The following is a 24,540-nucleotide window of genomic DNA, read 5'->3' on the forward strand; positions in this document are numbered from 1 at the left end:
TCTCCCGTCGCTAGGCAACGAGCGCGCGCCTCGGGACGCGAGAAGGCGCGCTGCGGCGGGGAAGGGACACCGGCGCGCGGGGCGCGGGGGCGCGGGGGCGCGGGGGCGCGGGGGCGCGGGGGCGCGGGGGCGCGGGGGGCGCGGGGGCGCGGGGGCGCGGGGCGCGGCAGTGAGCGGGCGCTCCCAGGTTGGGTGAGTCCGGGCGCCAGCGGGCTGGTGGGCGGGGGAGCGAGCTCGCGGCGGAGAGGAGCGTGCGCGAGACTGGGGCGCAGAAGGCGCGCGCGGGGTGTGGCGGGGGCGCCACGCAGAGGGGGCAGCGCCACCGTAGGTGAGCCTAGACTTTGCAACCTGCAGGCTGGGAGGAGCGGGAGGCCGAGAGGAGGAGTGGAGCGGCGGACAGGCCCGCGGTCACTGGGAGAGACCTGTCCCCCAAGGGCGGGAAACCCCTACAGCCCCCAGCCAGAGGAGACAATCGCCATAGTTCGACGGCCCCGATGTTTTGACACTTCGCACCTTTGCGAGTGCCGGTGACCTCTGCTTGGTTCCTATCAGAACCAGCTCAGGCGCTCCCACCTCCCGGAAGCCTTCCGACCTACGCCATTGCGGAGCCATTGCAGTCTTCCCAGGCCTAGTGGTTTGGGCCCAGAGCTCTGCTAGCGTCTCCCAGGTTCTGTTTTAATTTATGTTGGGCAGTGCTGGGCAGGGGAAGCCTCACCAAACGTTGGTTGAGGCAGTAAGTACCAGACTGGGCACTGACCTATGGACGGGAGCTTGGGCTCTTGCCTGAGCTAGCACGCGCCAGGGCCCTCACTGATTAAGTCAAGAAATATTTCCTGAACACCTACTGTGTGCTTAGCACTTGGGAAGAGTGTCAACAAAGACCATCTCTATGCCGACTGAGTTGCAAGGCCGTGAGCAAGGAGGCGCAGTGTAAGCAGACCCTCAGAGGAGCTCTGGGAAAAAGAGCCCCCTCCCCCTTGGTAAGTGTGCCCTGAGTTTGTGGACAGAGGGCTGCGAAAGGAGTCCCTTTGGCCTCTCCCTCCCGAGGCCTCACACGGTGGTTCTGTTTTTCTGGCTCTACTGCCTTTGCAGCAAGGCCTTGTAACTGTCAGGTCTCCTGTTTCATTGAGACCATTGTTGAAAAGGTGCAGTGTCCAGCAGATGCTCACTCCAGAAAGGGTTTGCCCCTCCTTTCCTGCGGAGAGAGTGGTCCCGGAATGCAGAGTTGGTGATTCTGGCAGCTCTCCCGTGGTGAAAGCCAAGCAGGGCTGTAACAGAATCACCTGGGGATTTTGCTAAAATGCAGACTCTGAATATGGAGGTGGGGGTGGGACCTGAGAATCTGCTTTTCGACAAGCCTCCAGGTGATGCAGTCCTGCAGATCACGGACCGAATTTTGAGTAAAAGGGGTGTAGAAGATAGCTTATCCAGGTGCATTGGTTCAGGTGGGCCGCACATTAACAGAAGTAGAACACCTCGTACCTCCACCCCCACCTTCCACTGTTATCCCAAACTTAGTAGCTTTTTTTTTTTAATTTTTTTAACGTTTATTTTTGAGACAGAGAGAGACACAGCATGAACGGGGGAGGGGCAGAGAGAGAGAGGGAGACACAGAATCGGAAGCAGGCTCCAGGCTCTGAGCCATCAGCCCAGAGCCCAACGTGGGGCTCGAAATCACGGACCGCGAGATCGTGACCTGAGCTGAATGAAGTTGGACGCTTAACCGACTGAGCCACCCAGGCACCCCCCAAACTTAGTAGCTTTAAACACACATTTATTCTCTTAGAGTTTTTGAAGCCGGAATCCAAAATGAGTCTTACGAGGGCTAAAACCCACACATCCGCAGGGCTGGCTCCTTCTGCAGCCCCAGGGGAGAATCCGTTTCCTTGCCTTTTCCAGCTTCACAGGCTACCCACACTCCTTGGCTCCTGAATGACATCACATTTTTGCCCTCAACTTCTGCCATCACACCTTGTTCCCTGTCTGACCTTAGTGTGTTCCTGTTATAAAGACCCTTGGGATTACAGTGTGCCTATCGGGATAAGCCAGTATCGTCTTCCCAAATCAAAATCTTTAACTTCATCACACCCGCAAAGCCCCTTTTGCCACAGAAGGTAACCTCTTCCATAGGTTCTGGTATTAGGACTTAGACACTTTGGGGAGCCATTATTCAGACCTACTACTAAGAAAAAGCGCATTTTCTTACTCATATTTCAATGGCCAAAACCGGGAAATTTAACCTTGATACACTTCTATTATGCAATGTCCAGTTCCTATTTAGTTTCCCCAACAACATAATTCAAAAGGATTATGAAATTCTTTTTTTTTTTTTTTTTTTTTTTTGGTTCAGATTCAATCCAGAATCGTGTGTTCGGTGCAGTTGTTAGGTCTGTTTAGGCCTCTTTGCTCTGGAATGGTCCCTCCTCTTTTCTTTGTCTTTCAAGATCTTGACATTTATAAGAGTAAAGGCCAGTTGCAAGACTGTCTCTCAACTTGGCTTTGTTTGTTATTTCCTCAATTAGATTTGAGGTTTCCATTTTGGGCAGGATCCACAGAAATGTATTTTATCCCACTAAGAAGTGCATCACATCAGGAGACACATGATGTCACTTTATCCCTTTATTAGTGATGTTTACTTAGATCGCTTGATTAAAGTTGTATTGGGCAGGTCTCGTCACTGTAAAGTTCTTGTATTTCCTTTTGGAATTAATACACAAATTGTGAGGAAAAACTTTGAGGCTATATGAATATTCTGTTTATCAAATATTCACTGAGTTTTAGCACTCACTGATGTTTCGGCTTGATGAAGTTATACTGTGATGGGTACAAAATGTTGATTTTTTTTAACGTTTATTCATTTTTGAGAGACAGAGTGCAAGTGGAGGAGGGGCAGAGAGAGAGGGAGACACAGAATCCGAAGCAGGCTCTACGCTCTGAGCTGTCAACACAGAGCCCGACTCAGGGTTCGACCCCACAAACCATGAGATCATGACCTGAGGCGAAGTCGGACGCTTAACCGACCGAGTCACCCAGGTGCCCCCAAAATGTTGATTTTTTAAATACTCCCATTATTCCTTCTATGTTTATTAGTTGCCCTATCTCAGGGCACCTGGGTGGCTCAGTTGGTTAAGCATCCAACTTTGGCTCAGGTCATGTCTCGTGGTTCACGAGTTCAAGCCCTATATCAGGCTCTGTGCTGCCAGCTCAGAGCCTGGAGCCTGCTTCGGATTCTGTGTCTCCCTCTCTCTGCCCCTCCCCTGCTCGTACTCTGTCTCTCTCTCTCTCAAAAATAAATAAAACATTAAAAAAATAGGATAAAAATATTATTCACTTTATTATTTGCTCTTTGGGACATAAGATATGTAAACTTCAGGAATACAGAGTTGGTCCGAAATAGGCCAGGTGTCAGTCTATCTTCTTTTATGTTATAGTCTTCCACTGTAATAGCTAATACTTATTAAACACTTCCTGTGTGCCAAGCTAAGTGCTTTACATGTATTTATTATCTCTTTTAATCCCCACAATTATGAGGCACATACATTTATTATTCTGTTCTACAGATGAGAAAATTGAGGCTCAGAGAGACCGGGTGAATTGTTGAAGATCACACAGCTAATAAACAGCGGCACCAGGACCGGAACTTGGTCTGTCTGTTCCCGAAGCCTGTGTTCAGACTGCTACACTACACTGCCATCCCTAACTTATGATCTGACTCAGCCTACACGGCCCCAGCTCTTGAAATCTGACTAATAGCAAATACCGGGGCATTAACTCAAGCTCATGCAGTTTCTTGCTTGAGCACTAGACAGCAGAATATTGTATTAAGTGCTGGCAGGGCCCTGACTATGGGTAGCTGTGGCACCTGCCATTTTCCCTTCCTCTCCTCCCCAGGGCTTCTCAGTGGTCCCTTATGAAATAAATAAGTCTGTCTTATCTATGTCACAGATGACTGTAGCTTCCAACCTCACAATAGCACAGCTTGCTGGGTCCTTAGAGCCGCTCTTGGGGCCTCCTGCCCGCTCAGTTATTTCCTCCCTACTCAAGGGTAGAGACGTGGGGGTAAATGGAGACCTTAGCCTCCCCTAATCACCAATAAAGCAAGCTCCTCTCGGGCCTGATGACCCCCAAGATCTATTATTATCTGACTTAAGACAGCTGGAGAGCTTTTTAAAAAGTCCATTTGAATATAAGAATGATAAGCAAATATGTATTTATTGGCTCTTTTGGGAGGGGTGGCGTCCCAAAGAATCTCATAGTTATCTTGAAATGAATCCGAATTGATTAGAATGTGTCTATCTTTAAAATCAGATCAAATTCACAAAGTAGCGTGACTCTGCTTTGATGTTTCCCAGGCCCACAAGGATGGAAACGGACTACCTGAAGAGGTGCTTTGGAAACTGCCTGGGCCAGGCACTGGCAGAGGTGGCGAAGGTTCGGCCCAGTGACCCCATAGAGTACCTGGCTCACTGGCTTTATCATTACAGGAATACCTCTAGAGCAAAAGAAGAGGTGTGTGTGTGCACGGAGTCGTCTTGGGGACAGCTTCTCAGCTTCCTCACAGAAATTTGAAATCCAAAGCAGGATCCCAGAGCTAGCCCAAAAGGTTTCTTGGTTTATTCAACCTGGGAGATCGCTTGGGCCCAGATATTCTTGAAGTCTGGGGCGTCTGGGGGCTGAAGAAGGAATCCAACTCAGAGGAGTTGTGGAATTAGTAGATTTGGAGGTACCAGCAGGCAAAAGCTAGTTACAGGAGCAAGTTTCAGAGGCCTACAGGACCCGAGTCTGTGGTCTATCCCAGCAAGGGCAGGCCTATTCGTACAGGCTTCCCAGGGACTGACCTGATTCAGCTCTCGTATCACCCCAGGTTAGCCGAGAGAAGATCCGGCAGAAGGAAGAATATGATAATAGCCTCAAAGAAACCGAGATGACAGAAATGCTGAAGCAAGAAGAGTGTCAGATTCAACAGAAGTATAAGTGTCACCAGGTAGGGAGAAGGAACTCAGCAGTGGGGGTGTACGCATCCCAGTGATGGATATCTGGAAATCTGTAAGTCCTCTAGGCCCCAGTGCAAAGTGCATCACGGCTCCTGTAAGCCTACCTTTCCCTCCTTATTCATATGTTTATGTATAAACCCGCCTTATTGGCAATCCTTGTCAACGAAAAAAGAAAATGTTTAAAGGCAATTCCATTTTAGATTTCAGGAAATGCCTTAGATGTTACTGGTTTTAAAAAATCAGATTTAAAAACAAATCTGCTCTCACTTAGAACAAATATGTTTCCTTACAAGATCCTTTGAACCCTTTTCAAGTATTATTCAGCATTCCAGAAACCAAATATGGTTATCAGTATATACTTCAAGTACATTATTGTATTCATTATATACTATTAAGTATTTTATTTCCTCTGCACTACTTATTTATGTATCAAACCACAGATGCCTTCTCTGTGATGCTTTAATACTGGTCATAAATTGTTACCTTCTTGTAGTTGGAAACAGCTGTATGTTCATTAGTCTGCCAAGCTTACCTTTTATCTTCCGAGATTTTTGCCATAATCTTCGGAAAAACATCTTGTGCCTATTTTGCGCTTTCTTCAAAGTGCGTGATATCTGGATAGGAAATTGACTTACTGGGCTTGATATCTGACGTCTTTCCACCTGTCACCATATCCTGTGTGTTAAACTCTTTAGTGCAGTTTTGTACAATCCACTAGCTTTTGCTGGTTTCCAAAGCCACCTTTGATGAAGAGACATGAAACTATTTAGCTTACATACACTTAGGCTAATATGCTCAGCTTTCCTCATCATTAATAGATGTATTTTTTTAAGTCTGGATGTTTTAAAGGTAAATCAAGTCAAAAGAAAGGTAGGTTCATACTCCTGTTTGTCAATAGTCCAAAGGAACTCTCACTCAGGAACATTTCATTCTTTTTCTTTTTCTTTTTCTTTTTTTAACTTTTTAAAGCTTATTTATTTATTTTGACAGAGAACAGAGCACACGAGTGGGGTAGGAGCAGAGAAAGAGAGAGAGAGAGAATCCCCAAGCAGGCTTTGCGTGCAGTCAGCACAGAGCCCGATATGGGGCTCGAACTCACAAACCGTGAGATCATGATCTGAGCCCAGGTCAAGAGCCGACACTTGACTGACTGAGCCACCCAGATGCCCCGGGGAACATTTCATTCTTTGAGCAGTTGCTGGGAGATGGTAGTGCGGAGGTTGTGAAGCCGAAGCTGTCATCCCCTTACCGCCCCCCTCATCCTTTTCCAACATCACGCTTCCCTGTTAATAGAAATATGAATATATAAGGCAGGGAAAGACTTCCAAAACTCCACCCTGGTTTTAGGATCCCTTTATTAAAGAAAACTTTGCTCACGTGAATATTTTGAATCATCCCATTGTGTTGCGTGCAGGAGCTATGACACCCTGTAGCAATATTCCTTTGCAAGATTTAGATGAGTAAAAGGTATGCTGTTCTTTTGCCAAGTGTGAGACAAAGGCGATGGTGAGGGAAGATGGACGGGGGAGCCAGCATGATGCCAGGACTAAGTGTCAAGTTTTCAGTTTCAAGGAAGAATGCGTGTGCAAATCGTGATCATGGAAAGTGATGCCCTTTGTTAGAAGGAAGTAGAGAGACCCAACGATGATCGGGAAACAACGCTTCCCTTGAAGAGCCACATCATCCACAAGCAAGTTGCTCTCAGAGTATGAATTGAAGGAGCTGGGTAGAGAGGGCAAAGAAGTGGAGATACCTCAAATAAGGTGAAATTCTAAGTTCTCGTTTCTCACCGGCTCAAGGCAAATGGCAGACTATTCCTGGCTACTGGTCATTTTCAGATTTTGAGTCACTAGTACTCTGAAATCTGGTCTCAAATAGGCCCAGGAGGAGTGGAATAAGATTTCAGGGCGCCTGGGTGGCTCAGTCGGTTAAGCGTCCGACTTCAGCTCAGGTCACGATCTCGCGGTCCGTGATTTCGAGCCCCACGTTGGGCTCTGGGCTGATGGCTCAGAGCCTGGAGCCTGCTTCCGATTCTGTGTCTCCCTCTCTCTCTCTGACCCTCCCCCATTCATGCTCTGTCTCTCTCTGTCTCAAAAATAATAAATAAACTTAAAAAAAAAAAAAAGATTTCAGCAGGCCTGCCGATGGGCTTTTGTGCACCTACTCAAAGCTTTGCTAAACTTACCTTACTATCTTAAAACCATGATCGCTTGCATATACCTTAGAAAGCCTTTGAGTGCCCCAGATTGAATACTCCTGGTCCAGTCGATGCGTCAAAAAGAGGAGTACAGACAGCACTGCGTGTGGTAGAGATCATAGCTAATTATAGCCATCAAGAAGAGGTGGCAAGAGAAGGTGGTATTTGAGTCAGGCCTAAAGGAAAGCTAGCAAAAGTTGCCCTTGTATTTCTCTTTATTAAGCTGAGGTAGTTTTAAGTAAGTAAACCATAATTCTGTTTCTATGTTGGAAAACGATCCCTTTTATATAAAGATGTGGCCATACAAATGTTTTATAATTATATTTTTATGGAATCAATACATAGATTTGCAGGGTGCCTGGGTGGCTCAGTCGGTTGAGCCTGATTCTTGATTTCGGCTCAGGTCATGATCTCAGGGTTTGCGGGATGGAGCCCGATATTGGGCTCTGCGCTGCTTGGAATCCTTTTTCCCTCTCTCTCTGCCCCTCCCCTGCTCGTGCCCCTCTCTCTCTCAAAGTAAATAAACATTAAAAAAAAAAAAAATATTCTTTCTCTCTCTCCCTTTGCTCCTCTCCCCACCCCATGTTTTCTGTCTTTAAAGACAAAAAACAAAAAAACATACATTTGCTGTGTAGACGCATAGCACTTTGAAGTTGGAAGGTTCTTTTCGATCTCATGGGACTGCAGTCACATAGATGCCAGACTGTTTGATACTGTGTCATAGGTCACTGAGACTGAATTTATTTTTTCAATCTTGACAATATTTGTGATAAGTGTTTTAAGCCCTTTGTCATTTTAAGGTCTCTTTCTATTACATACTTTTTCCCTAGATTATGATATGTATGTCTAGTAATTATTCCTTATGTGCTGAACATTGTAGATGATACTTAGTAGGGAGCCTAGATTATGTAGTTTTCCTTTAAATGGTGTTGAGTTTTGTTCTGGCAGGCAGTAAAATTATTGGTGAATCATCCTGATCCTATCTGATTTGTTTTATACTTTGTGAGAGCAGATCTGTTTAATTTTCTTATTAGTCTTGGGCGTGAAAATGGCAGTGTTGTGTTCTTGGCATATTGAGTGTGTTTTAATCTCTGCTAATGAACTCTTTTCCTTTTTTGTTTTGTTTAGCCATTGGTATCTGTAGCTAGCTCCACAATGAAGACTGTATTCATACAAGAGAACACAAAACCCGTTGAGAAGGATGGCTTGAGGCAAGAATCTTTGCCAGGTACTTCCAATATGGTTCCCGGAATGCCTCAATAGATTCCTTCTTGAAAGACGTCTGGCCAGGCTGACTGCAGTGTTGAAACTCCACAAGAAATAAATTCCTAGGCTTTTCGGCATAAAATTGCTCCCAGAATGCATCCTGGCTCCAAATCTCCTTAAGTTATCAAAAGGTGGCTGATTCTCATGATGCTTCTCTCAAAGCTACAAGCTCAGAGAGGGGCCAGCTAGGGCTCTGACCTGAAGATGGTAACTGTGTGAATTAAACCAAAATTTGAGGGACTGTGGAGGGGGGTGTCTGCAGGGACTCTCCAGCCAAAGTTCTGTTCTGATAGCCATGAAAACCCCTTAATCATGTAAACATTTCAACTACTGATAGGATAAAATAAACTCATGAAGATTTCAAATAAGTAACCAAAAGACTTTTTTCTCTTGATTTATCTTTTTTTTTTTTTTTTAGATTAGACAGTAAAAACATCCATTTCATGTGTTCATGTCTTGACTTAAATTTTTTTTTTAATGTTTATTTTATTTTTGAGAGAAAGAGAGTACGAGCAGGGTAGGGGCAGAGAGAGAGGGAGCACAGAATCCAAAGCAGGCTCCAGGCTCTGAGCTGTCGGCACAGAGCCCAATGTGGGGCCTGAACCAACGAGCCGTGAGATCATGACCTGAGCCAAAGTTGGACACTTAACCAACTGCGCCATGCAGGAGCCCCGTGTCTTGACTTTAGATGAATTTTTGCAGTCAGGTCCCCGAGTGTTTACACGTGTCCTAGAGCATACCCATGTCACTGACGACAGGTATTTTAAAACAGCTCCAATGACAGTAGAGCTCGGTGTGCCCATACACCTAGAGAGTATAGAATAGTTATTACTTCCACGATGAGGCCTTTGGGGAAGAAGAGGACAGGCTTCCCATGCTCACTTGAAAATGGCTTGAGATAACAAGGGGAGACTGGCTTGGGGTTTATAGTGTAGTTAGGGGTGGACCCAAGTAGGAGTTCCGCCCTCGGGGAGAGGCTTGCGTGGCTTGAAACTCCCGCCGTGCCAAAGTTGGGAGCACCTGAGTTTATCAGTTTGCCCAGATGTGGGGCACAGTGGGGAAGGGGAAGAGTTGAAACCTAAAAGCTGTCGGCAGTCAGACGCCAAAAAGTGGAGTCAGACTTTATCACAGAGGGCAGACCTGGGAAACTTGGGAGTGGCCTTGACCCACTCGGTCTTTGAGTAAAGCAGGTGGTGAGGTCATTACTTCAATTTTGCACCTGGTGGGTAGACATACAGCCACGCTTTCCAGAGTAGCTGGGAAAAAGCCAGAGGATCCAAAAACCCACACACAGAAGCAAAGAGAGCTTCGTAGAGGACGCAGTGGGATCCTCGGTGGATGGGATGGTATCTGCAGCTCCCCAGCGGGAAGGTGAAGTCCTCTGCCTGGGAGCGGTTGTCCTTTGGACATCACAACCCATGTGAGGTGAGTTGTAACTTTTGTCTGCTTTAAGGGATCCCATACTTTTGCCTTTGACCGTTATTTAGCCCCAGTATGTGATCACGTTCCTGGCCCATGAAAGTGTGATCAATCCCTACTAATCTTTTTTTGCACTGTTTCCAAGTTTGGCTTTTTGTTGTTGTTGTTATTATTTTGTTACCAGAAAGTTGTTACAATGAACTTTCCTGTACACATATTTTAGAACATCTCTGCTGATAGATTTATAGATTGCTAAACTGAAAGATATTTGGGGGCGCCTGGGTGGCTCTGTCGGTTAAGCGTCCAACTTTGGCTCAGGTCATGATCTCACGGTTAGTGAATTCGAGCCCCTCATCGGGCTTCGTGCTGACAGAGCCTGGAGCCGGCTTCAGATTCTGTCTCCCTCTCTCTCTGCCCCTCCCCCACTTGCTCGCGCGCTCTCTCTCTCTCTCTCTCTCTCAAAAATAAATAAATAAACTTAAAAAAATCAATGATGCACCACCTCACATTTGTCAGGATACCTAGAGCTAAAAAATAGTGACAACACTGAATACTAGTGAGGATGAGGAAAACCCAACTCACTCATACTTTGCTGGTGGAAATGTAACGTGGTACAATTACTCTGGAAGACAGTGTAGCAGTCTTTAATAAAACTCAACATGCAGTTGCTACATAAGCCAGCATTTGTACTCTTGGACACTTGTCCCAGAGGAACAAAAACTTAGATTCATAGAGAAACCTGTATGTGAATGTTTATAAAAGCTTTATTCACGGTAGACAAAACCTGGAAATAACCCAGATGTTCTTCAACGGGTCAACAGTTAAACTGTAGTCCATCCATATCTCAGAATACTACTCAGCAACAAAAAGGAATGAACTGGGGCGCCTGGGTGGCTCAGTCGGTTCAGTGTCCGGCCTCGGCTCAAGTCATGATCTCGAGGTTCATGGGTTGAAGCCCCGCGTCGGGTTCTGTGCTGACAGCTCAGAGCCTGGAGCCTGCTTCGGATTCTGTGCCTCCCTCTCTCTCTGCCCCAACCCACTCTCATTCTGTCTCTGTCTCTCTCAAAAATAAACCTTAAAAAAAAAAAAAAATTAAAAAGGAGTGAACGAGTGATACCCGAACAACTTGGACGAATCTGAAGAGAAATCATGCCGAGCACAAAAGCTTGTAGGAAATTATGTCTAATCCCAAAAGGCAGCAGACTCTATGGTTCATTTATAAATAACCCCACAAAGGTGGAGGCTAGATTAGCAGTTGCCATGGCTTAGGGAAGGGGTTTGGGAGGGACGATGTCGTTTTAAAAAACAACAAGAGGGGTTTTTGTGCTGATGGAGCTGTTTTGTATTTTGATTGCAGTAGTAGATCTGCAAACCTGCACATCTGAAAAAAAATCGCTTGGAATAAACACACCTACGGGCACGTACAAGGCAACTGGAGAAATCTTGAATCTGATTGGTCGGTTGTATCAATGTCAATATCATGGCTCAACAGTTTTGCAAGATGTTACTATTTGGGGAAACTAGGTAAAGAATCCATTGATCTCTATATTATTTCATACAACTGCATGCACATCTCTAAGCATCTCAAAATAAACCGTTTAATTTTTAAAAAAAAATTTTTTTTAATGTTTATTTATTTTTGAGACAGAGAGAGACAGAGCATGAACGGGGGAGGGGCAAAGAGAGAGGGAGACACAGAATCCGAAACAGGCTCCAGGCTCTGAGCTGTCAGCACAGAGCCCGACGCGGGGCTCGAACTCATGGACCGCGAGATCGTGACCTGAGCCGAAGTCGGGCGCTTAACCGACTGAGCCACCCAGGCACCCCAGAAACCGTTTAATTTTTTAATAGTTAATACAATTCTCACCTACGCTCCATTTTCAAATATCCCAAATTATCCCAATAATGTACTTTGGTTTTTATTTATTTTAAAAAGAAAACGTTATCTTTTATGTTGAATTGCAATCAGTTTTGCCTAATTGCCACCTAGAAAGCTAGACTAACGTACACTCCCATTTCAAAGTGGCCATTTCTTGGGGCACCTGGGTACTTGGTCGGTTAAGGGGCTGACTTTGTTTGGCTCAGGTCATGCATGATCTCGCAGTTCATGAGTTCGAGGCCCGCGTCGGGCTCTGTGCTGGCAGCTCGGAGCCTGGAGCCTGCTTCAGGTTCTGTGTCCCCCTCTCTCTGCCCCTCCACTACTCATGCTCTGTCTGTCTTTCTTTCCCAAAAATAAATAAATATTAAAAATTTTTTTTTTCAAAGTGGCCATTTCTTCATATTCTTGCCACACTGAGCTGGTTATTTTAGTTTTATTTTCTGTCCATCTGATATGTGAAAAACAGTAGAGTTCTGTATAGATATTCCGGATACTGACCCCTAATCAGATACGTGTTTTGCAAATACACACCATTATTATCCCCATTTTACCAACAAAGAAACGGAAGCACAGAGACAGGTAGCCTGCCTGAGTCCATGTGGCTAGAAGTGGGAGAGTCAGTGTTCAAACCCCCCCAACGGTTTGGTTCCAGAGTGAAGGCCTGACCTCACTCATCAACACCGCCCTCAGAAGAGTAGCCTCAGAGCGGCCCTTCAGTGGCTCAGTCGGTTAAGTGTTTAACTCTTGATCTTGGCTCAGGTCGTGATCTCATGGTTCACAGGTTTGAGTCCTGTGTCGGGCTCTGTGCTGGCAACATGGATCCTCTTTGGGATTCTCTCTCTCTCTCTTTCTCTGCTGCTTCCCCACTATCTCTCTGTCTCAAAAATAAATAAACATGGCATTAAAAAAAAAAAAAAAGCAGCCTTGGAAATCAACTGGTTAAGGGAACGGGCTTGCAACCTGACTTATCCCTCTCCCAACAGAGATGGCCCTAGTCCACAGCCCAGGACAAAGTCAAGACGGGTGACCAGAGTCTCACAGGCTTTACCAAAAGCTTGTTTTGCCCAGGGACTGAGTGGCAAAATAAAATGGCCAAGTCCCTTCTGTCTCCCCAGGGCAGTGCGTGGAGGTCACTGCCAATGCTTGTGCTGCCTCTTTCTGATGGACACATTCTCCAGAGGAAGCTCGATGCCTCCACTGGGTGTATGGTCTTTCTCGCCTCTCTCACTAAGGTGACATTATGTATCCCACCTCTGACCAAGCTGGCTTTGCTTTTAGGGAGCAACTGAAGACTAACCTGAAGAAAGGCAGCCGTGCCTTCCTTGCCTCCTAGTTCTTGTGGTTGGCAGCTTTCTTCACCTGTCCTGTCGCCCTCTTAGGGCAGCTATGGCCGGCAGCAGCAGTAATTCAGGCAGAGGAGGCGTTCAATGACCACAGTAAGCCCAGTGCATGGAGAGATGGTGGCAGAAACGACAGTAGGTGAAAGACATGGAGATTGGGAGAAGGGCATGTGCAAAGGCACAGGGGCAGGAGTGAGTACTCACTAGAGCGTCAGCAGGGTTTGTGTGGAGGAACTACCAGAGGGGCTCAGGGTGCAGGAAAAGGGCTGGATTTGAGAGATGCTGGGGAGGAGGTATCCACAGTGAGTGGGAAGAAGTCTAGAATGGACCCCAGCTTTTATTTGCTTAGGGAGAAATTAAGAAATTAAGGGGCTGAGTAAATTTGCTCCAAAACAACGCTTGATCAAAAAAAAATTTTTTTATGTTTATTTATTTTTGAGATATGGGGGGGGGGGGGGAGGGCACACAAGTGGGGGAAGGGCAGAGAGATTGAGACAGAGGATCCGAAGTGGGCTCTGTGCTGACAACAGCGAGCCTGACACGGGACTCGAACTCTCGAACCGCGAGATCATGACCTGAGCCCAAGTCAGTTGCTTAACTGACTAAACCACCCAAGCACCCCGTAATGTTTGATTTTGAAGTGACTTTGAAATCAGAACCATTCCGGGGCACCTGGGTGGCTCAGTCGGTTGAGCGTCCGACTTCGGCTCAGGTCATGATCTCACAGTCTGTGGGTTCGAGCCCCGCATCAGGCTCTGTGCTGACCGCTTGCTCAGAGCCTGGAGCCTGCTTCAGATTCTGTGTGTCCTCTCTCTGCCCCTCCCCCGCTCACGCTTTGTCTCACTCTGTTTCTCAAAAATAGATAAATGTAAAAAAAAAAATTAAAAAAAAAAAAAAAAAAGAAATCAGAACCATTCCCAGGGAGCCTGGGTGGCTCAGTTGGTTAAGCATCCGACTTCGCTCAGGTCATGATCTTAGGGTTTGTGGGTTTGAGCCCCGTGTTGGGCTCTGTGCCTGGACCCTGCTTTGGATTCTGTGTCCCTCTCTCTCTGCTCCTCCCCCACTCACACTCTGTCTCTCTCTTTCAAAAATAAATAAACATTAAAAAAATTTTTTAAATCAGAACCATTTTCAAAGAGTAAAGGTTTAGGATGGAGTACTTCTTCCCCCAAAGGATACGTATTCAGTCAGACTTTCTATACTTGCTTTTTTTTTTTAAGTCTAAGGTTTTATTTTAATTCTAGTGTAGCTCACATACAGTGTGATAGTGATTCAACAATTCCATACATCACCCTGTGCTCACCATCACAAGTGCCCTCCTTAATCCCCACCTATTTAACCCAAACCTCTGCCCACCTCCCCTCTGGTAACCATCAGTTTGTTCTCTATAGTTAACAGTCTGTTTCTTGGTTTCTCTCTCTCTCTCTCTCTCTCTCTCTCTCTCTCTCTTTCTCTCCTATATTTTCCCTTTGCTCATCTGTTTTGTTTCTTAAATTCCATATATGAGGAGATGAATGGATAAAGAAGATGGGGTATATATATATATATGCAATGGAATGTTATTCAGCTATAAAAAAGAATGAAATCTGGCCACTTCCAACATGGATGGAGCCAGAAGAAAATGTTAAGCAAAATAAAGACAAATGCCATATGATCTCACTCAGACTTTCTATACTTTCTAAAGGGAATATGCGAATTTCCACTTACCCCTTAAGTTTATTCCTTCACCTGTGTTTAAAGAAAGAAACATACTTTAAAAAGCATTATCTCGGTTCTCAAGAATACTATCTGACTTATGCTGGATATTTAATATGTGCCAGGCCGTATGCTAAGGGCTTGATTACATTATCTCATTCAACGCTCTCAGCAACCCCCTCCCCGAGTTGGGCACTTTAATAATCTCCATGTTATGGCTGAGGAAACAACTAAGGCTCAGAGGTTAGTGGTTGGCTCAAGGTCAAACAGCCAGGAGGTGGCATTCGGGTCTGTCTGTCAGGAGCTCACACACTTGACTGCCAGGCTGTGCTGCCTCACACCTACTGATAAAGGAAGTTTAATCCCCTGTCCGTGGACATTTTGCTCCAAGTCAATTACAGTCTTTTTCTTACCTCGTAGATGAAATGAAACCTTCAAAAAGCTTTCAAATGATCATTGTTATCCAGAAGCATTTAAGCTCACTCATGTATATTTTATTGTCTTGATTATCAGCCAAAATTAACCAACGCTCTAAGCATTTGCAATCCCAAACAGGATACTTCAAAAATTCACGTTAGATCCTTTAAAGCCACTTATAACCATGAAAGTGATAAAGTCCATAAGTTAAAGCTTTTCCCAATGACAGAGTAACATCTTCCAGTGAAAACATTCTTTTGAGTAACTCGTACTTAGTGATATTCTTATATTTTTCCATAGATTGTAAATATTTTTCAAAAGGTGGAATAATATCCTATGGGGGAAATAAACACCCCTCTTGTCTCTTTGGAAAGAGAATGAGAAGAATGACTTTTGGAGAACAAACACAAAAGCTATGATGTCACAACTAGATATGGTTGGAACATGAAAATGAAAATATAAGTATTAATATAAGTTAATATAAGTTTTAACTAACAATGTAGCTAGAAGATGCTTGTCAACAAAGAAACACTGGTGAGTGATTTTCATAATAGGATTAAAATTTATTATTTGTATGAAGACAGTTTAATACCTGAGCCAACCGCTCCTCAGGGATAGCTTACAGCTGAGTCATATGAGTAGAGGGAAAGTCCTCCAGGTCTTTCTGCTTTCATGTTTGAGTTCTGTTTGTCAAGAAGAAACTTCTGAGGCCTTTCAGCAAAAGGCAAGTCCAAATGTCACCGAAAGAAGAGAATCTCAGTTAGTGTTCCCAGAAACTAGACCTTTGGATGCCATGGTCAAAAGTCATGCTGGCACCAGATGGGGTTTCTTGAGTCTTCTCTAGAGTCATGGTCAAAAGATACCCCCTTCCAAAGAAATGGTTAGAAAAGAAAACAATTCTTTGGTTGCCATTGTCCAAAAAGGCAACTTTCAGGAATAAAACAGGATCCAAAGATATCATTGTCCGGAAATACCACACTTGCAGATAAGTTTAGGCAAAGTGAATTGGAACAATCAAAGAGCGTACAGTTCGGAGATAAGGGTTGTTGGCACAAAATTTGCTCCATAAGAGGCACCAGAAAAGAAAAATCCACCTATAATGCCAAGAAGGGAGAAATTGATGACAAATCATGGCCCCTAATGGTAAAACTCATGGCTATTTTCAGCCAGACTACAATCCTTCCCCACCCCTCTCTGAAAAAGTCACCGCTGGGGACATATTCCAGAACCATAATGGGCCAGAATAAAATATCTTCAGATCATTTGAAACTACATGGATGCAAATAGCTGAGAAGTGACTTTGCAAGAATTATCACCAGGGGAGATAAATTCTACAGATGAGCCTGACCAAGGGAAAAAACTTCATGAATAATGACCAAAAGAAAGCAACTTTATGAGAAAAGTTAGCCAGGGAAAAATTCCTCAATATTCATCACTGTCACAATCAGTGCATAAAATCAGTGTTTATGAGACTCCTCAAAAATCAGTTGCTGAATAAAGAGATTCCATGAATAAAATTAGCCACCAAATAAGTAGCCCAGGAGGGACCCTTGGAGGCCTGAGATCCTTGGATAAAGATATTCAAGACAAGCCTTTTCAAAAAGGAGTGTTTAGGTGGGGGGAGGCACCTGGCTGACTCAGTGGGTACAGCATGTGACTCTTGATCTTGGGTAATGAGTTCAAGCCCCATATTGGATGTGGAGCCTACTTAAAATAAAAAAGTAGAGTGTGTGTGTGTGTGTGTGTGTGTGTGTGTGTGTGTAGCTCATATTTTTTAAAAAAGAGATGATTGAGGGCACCTGGGTGGCTCAGTTGGCTGAGTGTCTGACTTCAGCTCAGGTCACGATCTCATGGTTCGTGGATTCGAGCCCCGCATCGGGCTTGCTGCTGTCAGCACAGAGCCCACTTTGAGTCCTCTCTCCCCCTGTCTCTCTTCCCCTCCCCTACTCGCACTCGGTCTCAAAAATAAATAAAAACATTTTTAAAAATTAAAAAAATTTAAAAAGAGATGATTGGGGCACATTCTTCAAGTGACATCAGTGGACATCTCATCAGAGGGCAAATGTGATTGAGACCCAGTTCCCCAAGCAGCTTCTTCAGGGAGGCAATCATGTAGAAAAGACCGTGACAAAGACATGATCTCTTACAAGTCTATTCAGGAGCAGCTGAATTCAATTAATAGAAATCCAGAAAGAAATCCACCTCCCTTCCCCAAATTCTGGTTGGAAGAAGCATTCCCAGGGTCCCATTCAGGACGTAATTACAGAGAAAATGGCATAGGATTGTCCAGAAAAGAAGATATTCAGAAAGTTCATACAGAAAAATAACCCCCAACGATCAAGATGTTTAGAACAAAACCTCAAAAGAGGCTTGCTTGAAAGATGGTTTGTTGAATCACTGAGAAATGATAAAACTAAGCAAATCTGGACATCAGGAGGAATTAAACCAATGTATAAGGGCAAAGTGTCTTGGGATTACTCTTCAGGAGTAACAGGTTTCCAGGTTCTGTAGCACAATATCCTGACGTGAATTCAGACACGTCACTATTCATCTCTATATCCCTTTGGAACAAAATATCAAAAGAATTATCATTGTCATGGGTCAAACTACTAAATAAAAAATCCTAAATAAAGAACAAGTTCTTCAGCAAATGTCACCACAAATATTAGTAGGTAAGTCTGGTCAAATAATGCCATCTGGAGATTAAAAGTTTCAAGTATAAGATTAGTCAGGATAAAAATCTTTCAAGTAATTCTTTAGAAGAGGAACAAGTAATGAATATTTTGAGCCAGGACAATTCTCCCCAGCATATGCTGTCAGAAAATCTATGGAGAGGATCCAACTCAGCGAAGTTCCCTGGAAAACATTAACCAAAGGAAAAAAATCTTTAGAGAAAGATAGCCAGGATCAAATGTCTTAGGAATAGGGAAGAGTTTGAAGTAAGTCTGAGCTGACACTGAGCTCACAATGCTGTCTGCCTGCAACCCTTCAGGAGAAAGTGCTCAGCAAATTGCCTCTCCTACGAAAATTCCATGACGGGTGCTTGGTGGCTCAGTCAGTTCGGCATCCAACTCTTGATTTTGGCTCAGGTCATGATCTTGTGGTTTGTGAGTTTGAGCCCCACATCAGGCTCTTTGCTAACAGTGCAGAGCCTGCTTGGGATACTCTCTCTCTCTCTGCCCCTCCCTGTCTCTCTCAAAATAAATAAATAAACATAAAAAAAAAAGTTCCATGATCTCAATTAATCTTTTTTCAGGAAAATCAGGGAACCAAGGTAAAGGAAGTCCAGGCCACATATTCCCACAGATGTCATCTTGAAGTGCAAACTCTGTAGACAGTGTTACCCAAGCTAAAGCTGTAGAGGGAGCTCTTCCTTCAGTTTTCTATGATCCTTTTCTAGAAAGCCATGAAGGCATGAAGAACTTTCGCCACTTCAAGGTTAATCTGCTTACCTTTAGTACTTCAATAATAGTCTTTTTGAAAGTTCTCACAAGATCTACAACAGCCAAATTATGGAAACGGTCCAAGGGTCCAGCGACTGGTGAATGGATAAAGAAAATGTGGGATATACCCACAGTGGAACATTACTCAGCCACAAAAAAGAATGAAATCTTGCTGTTTGCTAGGACATGGATGGAGCTAGGCAGTAGAGTGCTACGTGAAATAAGTCAATCAGAGAAAGACAAATACCATGTGATTTCACTCACATGTGGAGTTTAAGAAACAACACAAATGGGCAAAGATGGAAAAAAGAGGCAAACCAAGAAACACCCTCACCTATGGAGAACAAACTGATGGTTACCAGAGGAGAGGTGGGGGGCGGGGGGTGAAAGAGGTGATGGGGATTAAGGAGCGCACTGGTCATGATGAGTGCAGGGTGTTGCACGGCCGTGTTGAATCACTATATTGTACATCCAAAACTAATATTATACTATATGTTAACTAACTGGAATTTAAATAAAAACTTTTAAAAAAAAGGTTTTCACAGGAGACAACTCCAGACTAAGATCAACCAAGACGATACTTCTCAGCCAACAAAAATGAAAGTCAGCATCAAAGAACAAGGTCAATCAGGAGGCAGTACTGAAAGAATGATTCACAAAGACTTCCCTTTAAAAAGGGATGAAGTTCCCAAAATGTTTCTGCCTTCAGAAACAAGTCGGGAGCTGAGAGGGGATGTTACCAAATTGCCTCTCAGGAGAGGTGGGTGTTGGAGGTAACAGACATCAGCGAGAAGAGATAGAAAAATCCAGCCACACTTCGCCAGGAGGTTCCATCACGAGAGCTACGTTCCCTGGAGGCCGTTCATGAAAACTGGACTGCTCGTCATATCCCCCCACTCAGATTCAAATTCCTTCTCAAAAGTGGTTATTTTATAGGCAACCATCATTTTTCCACTGTGGTTAAGTGATACTCCTTAGACATGAAGAATGATGGTGAAATCATCTAAGAAACTGTTTCTCCCTAGATTATCAACAAAAAATGTAACAAAATATCAAGTCTAAAGGTGCATCAAATACTTCAGAAACTCCAGAAGAAAAAGTAAATGACTGGGCACCTGCCTGGATAGGTCAGTGGGTTAAGCTTCCAACTTTGGCTCAGGTTATGATCTCATGGTTTGTGGGTTCGAGCCCTGTGTCAGGCCCTGTGCTGACAGCTCAGAGCCTGGAGCCTGCTTCAGATTCCCTGTGTGTGTCTCTCTCTGCCCCTCCCCACCTCGTGCTCTCTCTCTCTCTCTCTGTCTCTCAAAATTAAATAAAAGGTAAAAAAAATTTTTTTTAAGGAAAAAGTAATAACTATATGGGTACCTAATAAGGAAATGAGAGGCGTATAGTCCCTTATCTCAGTGAAGATTGGAAACAACAACAACAACAACAAATAGAGAATTGATCATGAGATCGGTCCATTTCTACTTGATTTTCTCCTCAAGTAATTTTTTTTTTTAATGGAAAGAAGCATAACATAATGATCAGGGGTCAGAATTTTGGGTTCAGCAAGACTTGGGTATGAATCCAAGCCCTGGCATGCATTTACTAGCTATATGGCTGTGAACAAGTTACTTAATCTCTCTGTGCCCCAGATGCCTGACTTCCCTGGAATTAGGATGCTTGTAAGCTTTCCCATGTAAAGTCCTTTTGGGGTTTCCATGAGGCAACATACATAAGTGCTCAATAAACAGTACCTATGGGCCACGTTTCTCCAGCTCAATATGGCCTCTAAAAACTACTAACTAAAAGTGATTACCCATATTTTAGTGGTCTCGCTTATTCCACTGATTAGTTCAGACCCTTCCCTAGATTATTTTTGTCATCCCTAGTGATATGTCACATCAGCACACATACGATGCCATGTAGTATCTCTCCTGCTCAGTGAATTTGCTCCCTCTGCTCTCTAAAGAATGGTTTGAAGGAACCTGCCACCAACCATTCCTCCCTTCCACCTCCACGGCCACCTCCAAGGGCTGAAACTTCACCAGAATCCCAAGGCAGAGCTCTGAGCCTTTGGGGAGTTCTGGTAGCAGTAGAGAAAAGAACTTCTTGCCACTTTATGCCTCCGGCAGTCCCTCTGCTCCTACAAAGGAAGTGAGGCATGAGAAAGAGCTTGTTAATTTATCAAGATGTGTAAAGATGTAGGTACAAAGCTGTACAGCAAAATGTGTTTATAATAATGAAAAACCTAAAGCAATTAGAATGCCCACCAATAGGGGGAATGAGGTAGCATGGTTAAATGCTCATATGGGGTGTGTGTGTGTGTGTGTGTGTGTGTGTGTGTGTGTGTGTGAGCATGAGAGAGACAGAGATGGGGTGGGGGGAGAGAAAGATGTGGGGTTTGAAAAGATGCTATAAAAGGATCAGGTTCTTCTACCTTCTTCCAAAACTCATGAAATAAGGCTCAGAATCTACATAAGTACAAATAAACCTTCTCTCTCTTTTAGTATTTCTTGCTCCTGTCTGGTTAGTGTCCTTCTAGTACCCAAGTGAAGGGAAAAAGGAGGAAAAGACAGACTAGACATTGCCAGGCACAAGTTTGACTGCCCATCTCCACCACCAGGGGGCAGTATCAGAGGATGGGGACGGGACAGAGGTGCAGGGGAGGGGCTCCAGGTTCAGGGAACTTTTCCAAGCCCTGCCTGCCCACCTTTCCCCTCTAAGGGTTTTGTTTTAGGTAACTGGCAGAACGCGGTATTGTGTCCCAGGTTCCTCTATGCTTAGCATGCAACTTTTTCGTAAAACAAAGATAGGAACGTTTCCTGAATAACTTCACAGAACAAAAGAGAACACATAGAAACATAGACTGACAATCTTTAAGAGAGGATCACAAAAAGAGGGCTTTGATTTGGTGTTTAATATCTTGTGTATTTCAAATAGGTAGATAGAAAGAACGAGTCGCATTACCGAATTCATCACGAAAACATTCCACTATGACTCTAATTCAGCCATTAAAAGCAATCATGTAGAAACATATGTCATGACATAGCAAATGTATTATCTCAGGGCATATGTTTATGTGTCTGTGCAGGGAGAACTATATAGAAAGACGCTCATTTGAGCGATAGGATCGCTGCTGAATTTTTATGTTTTGAGTACTTTTCTGTATCACTTAAACTTCTTTATGAATGCTTTATAAAATTAAAAAGAAATAAAGCAATATTTCCACTGGGAAAATAAAATTTATTTTTTTAAAAAAGTAAAATGTATCCATATGAATCTAAGCAGTTCAATTTCTTTACTTTTAGAGGTCTGAAATATACAGTATTTTTTTTGAATGTTTTTATTTTATTTTTGAGAGTGAGTGTGTGTGTGAGAGAGAGACAGAGACAGAGAGAGAGTGAGAGAGAGAGCAGGGGGAGAGGCTGGGGGAGGCCAGAGATTTAGAGAATCCCAAACAGGCTCCAAGTTCTGAGCTGTCAGCACAGAACCCGATGTGGGGCTTGAACTCACGAACTGCGAGATCATGACCGGAGGGGAAGTCGGACACTTAACTCACTGAGCCACCCAGGCATCCCTGAAACATGCATTTATAACCTTAGCCTTCTCCGTGACTGTTTGATGGGATGCTCCATTCTCCAGTCTTTGTGTTGCCACAGGATTCTGCTGCACCAACCTCCAGAATGGGACGGTAATTTGTCTGGCTACTTTCTCTACCAGTCCTTTCTCTGGGTGGAAAACTGACCTCTCTGGTTATTGAGATTTTCATGTGCCTGCTCGTTGTGGTGTCACATTTCTCTCCTGGGGAGACTGAATGCATCCAATGTCACACTGTTTGGTGTCCTCCCCCGTGGTCTTGTGAACCTGTTGGTACGTGTCAGAGGCTCAGCAGGCCTTCCTCCTCTCTGTTTCAGCTTCTCAACCTGCAACTTTGGGGAACGTCCGTCTCTATGGACGGAGATTACCCCATTCTTCAGTTTAGCTGGTTACCTATTCCTCTGAACATAATCAGGAGTGAACCATTACTCCACTGAAATACAGGGAGGACCCACTGAAACTGTTCTCTTGTCATAACGCTGCCCTTCAGATCTGAATTATTATAACGGCCTTTGCAATGGCCATTATCCATTGCCCATGGCTACCGTTATGGTCACTAATGTAACCACCATTAACTAAAGCTTCTCTTTCCTACGAGTCATAGTCCCTTCAGAGGTCTCATTGTCAAGAAGTCAGTCTCTGGTTATTCGACCTGCGAACATCCACCTCTGGCTTCCACTGGCCCCAGTGACACTGAAACGAGTTAATTCACATATAGCACACAGAGTAGTGTGCCTGGCACATAAGAACTCCTGCATAATATATCAGCTGCTGTTGCCCTTACTGTTGTTGTTGTTGTTATGCTAAACTCAGGTAATTTTAGACCTGTAGTTGTGGGGCGCCTGGGTGGTTGAGCTTCTGACGTTGGCTCAGGTCATGATCTCAGGGTTCTGTGAGTTTGAGCTCCCCCTCGGGCTCACTGCTGTCTGCACAGAGCCCGCTTCAGATGCACTGTCTCTCTCTCTCTCCCTCTCTCTCTCTCTCTCTCTGCCCCTCCCCTGCTTATGTGAGCTTTCTCTAAAAAAATTAATAAACATTACAAAAATAAAATCTAAAAACAAATCATAAATAAATAGATAAATAATAAATGAATAAACCCGTAGTTGTGATACCTACTGTCACTGCCACGCCCTCACCATTCTCCCCTTTGTGCTGACAAAAGCCCCAGCCTGTGTTTCCTCCCACAGCCATGTGGTGTCAGAAGCACTTCACAAACTTTTGTCTGAAAGGTCTTTCAGCGGGGATTCTGATCTGGCCCACGCGTCTGCTTATACAAAGAACCAGGCCTAGATGAACAGATCTTTGATGGATTGCAGACCGGTTTCCTTTTTGTATTTATTTCCATGGAGGTTTCTTTACCACTTAATTTTGTGTAAAATGTCCCTGCTTTAGCCTCTGTATTTCTCATTAAGAAATTATTAAGCAGGTGCCCCTGGGTGTCTCAGTCGGTTAAGTGTGTCCGACTTCTGCTCAGGTCACGATCTCACGGTTCGTGGGTTCGAGCCCCGCGTGGGGCTCTGTGCTGACAGCTCAGAGCCTAGAACCTGCTTCGGATTCTGTGTCTCCCTTTTCCTCTGCCCTCCCCCACTTGTGCCCTGTCTCTCTCTCTCAAAACTAAATAAATGCTAAAAAAATAAAAAAATAAGTGATAAGTAGAGGGGCACCTGGGCGGCTCAGTCAGTTAAGTGTCCGACTTCAGCTCGGGTCATGGTCTCTCAGTTCATGAGTTTGAGCCCCGCATTGGGCTCTGTGCTGACAGCTCAGAGCCTGGAGTCTGCTTCAGTTCTGTGTCTCCCTCTCTCTCTGCTCCTCCCCTGCTCACGCTTTCTCTCTCTCTCTCTCTTAAGAATAAATAAACATTAACAAAATGTTTTTAAGAAATTATGAGTAGACCTTACTATAGAAGGGTCAACTTGTAAATAAGAGTGGCTATATATTGAACACCTCCCAGGTACAGGCACTGTCCTAGGAGGGAAAGCCCTTGTTCTCCTGGAGTTTACAGAGTAAACTGAGGCCAACCATGAAGATGAAGCTGGAGAAGGCACCGAAGCCACTGTGAAGATTGTCTTGTACAGGGCAGTAGCTTATGAAATTAGCAGCCCCAGCCTGGATCTGGACCCATGGAAGCCCCCACACAGGCAGACCACGTCAGGATGCTAGGCCAGGTCGTCTGGCAGAGGCCAGTTGTCCTCAGGCTGCGTGGCTGGTTTCAGGCATGAGATGGAAATTTTGCAAAAGCCATGATGTGTCTGCGAGTGTGTTTCATTTGACCATCTGTGCACCTATCCATGAATTCCAGAGGAATTAT

At 44.5% G+C, this 24,540-nt stretch overlaps 2 protein-coding genes across 2 annotated transcripts in view; both read left to right on the forward strand.

The window, feature by feature from the left end:
• The first annotated feature begins 163 nt into the window (after positions 1-163).
• Positions 164-8,835, forward strand: DYDC2 (DPY30 domain containing 2). The gene is given in 4 exon segments (XM_053909638.1): positions 164-980; positions 3,561-4,509; positions 4,865-4,984; positions 8,320-8,835. Coding segments are annotated over 3 exon segments (546 nt in total). The 5' UTR covers positions 164-980; positions 3,561-4,341; the 3' UTR covers positions 8,578-8,835.
• A 945-nt stretch (positions 8,836-9,780) lies between these two features.
• The window catches only part of PRXL2A (peroxiredoxin like 2A), a 47,217-nt gene continuing 32,457 nt past the window's right edge, over positions 9,781-24,540 (forward strand). The window contains exon 1 of the mRNA XM_053909640.1: positions 9,781-9,882. The gene's annotated coding sequence lies outside the window, so the exon portion shown is untranslated. The remainder of the gene's footprint in view (positions 9,883-24,540) is intronic.

Source organism: Panthera pardus, unplaced genomic scaffold (assembly GCF_024362965.1).
Source record: "Panthera pardus isolate Hobbes unplaced genomic scaffold, ASM2436296v1 HiC_scaffold_22, whole genome shotgun sequence".
Lineage (NCBI taxonomy): Eukaryota > Metazoa > Chordata > Mammalia > Carnivora > Felidae > Panthera > Panthera pardus.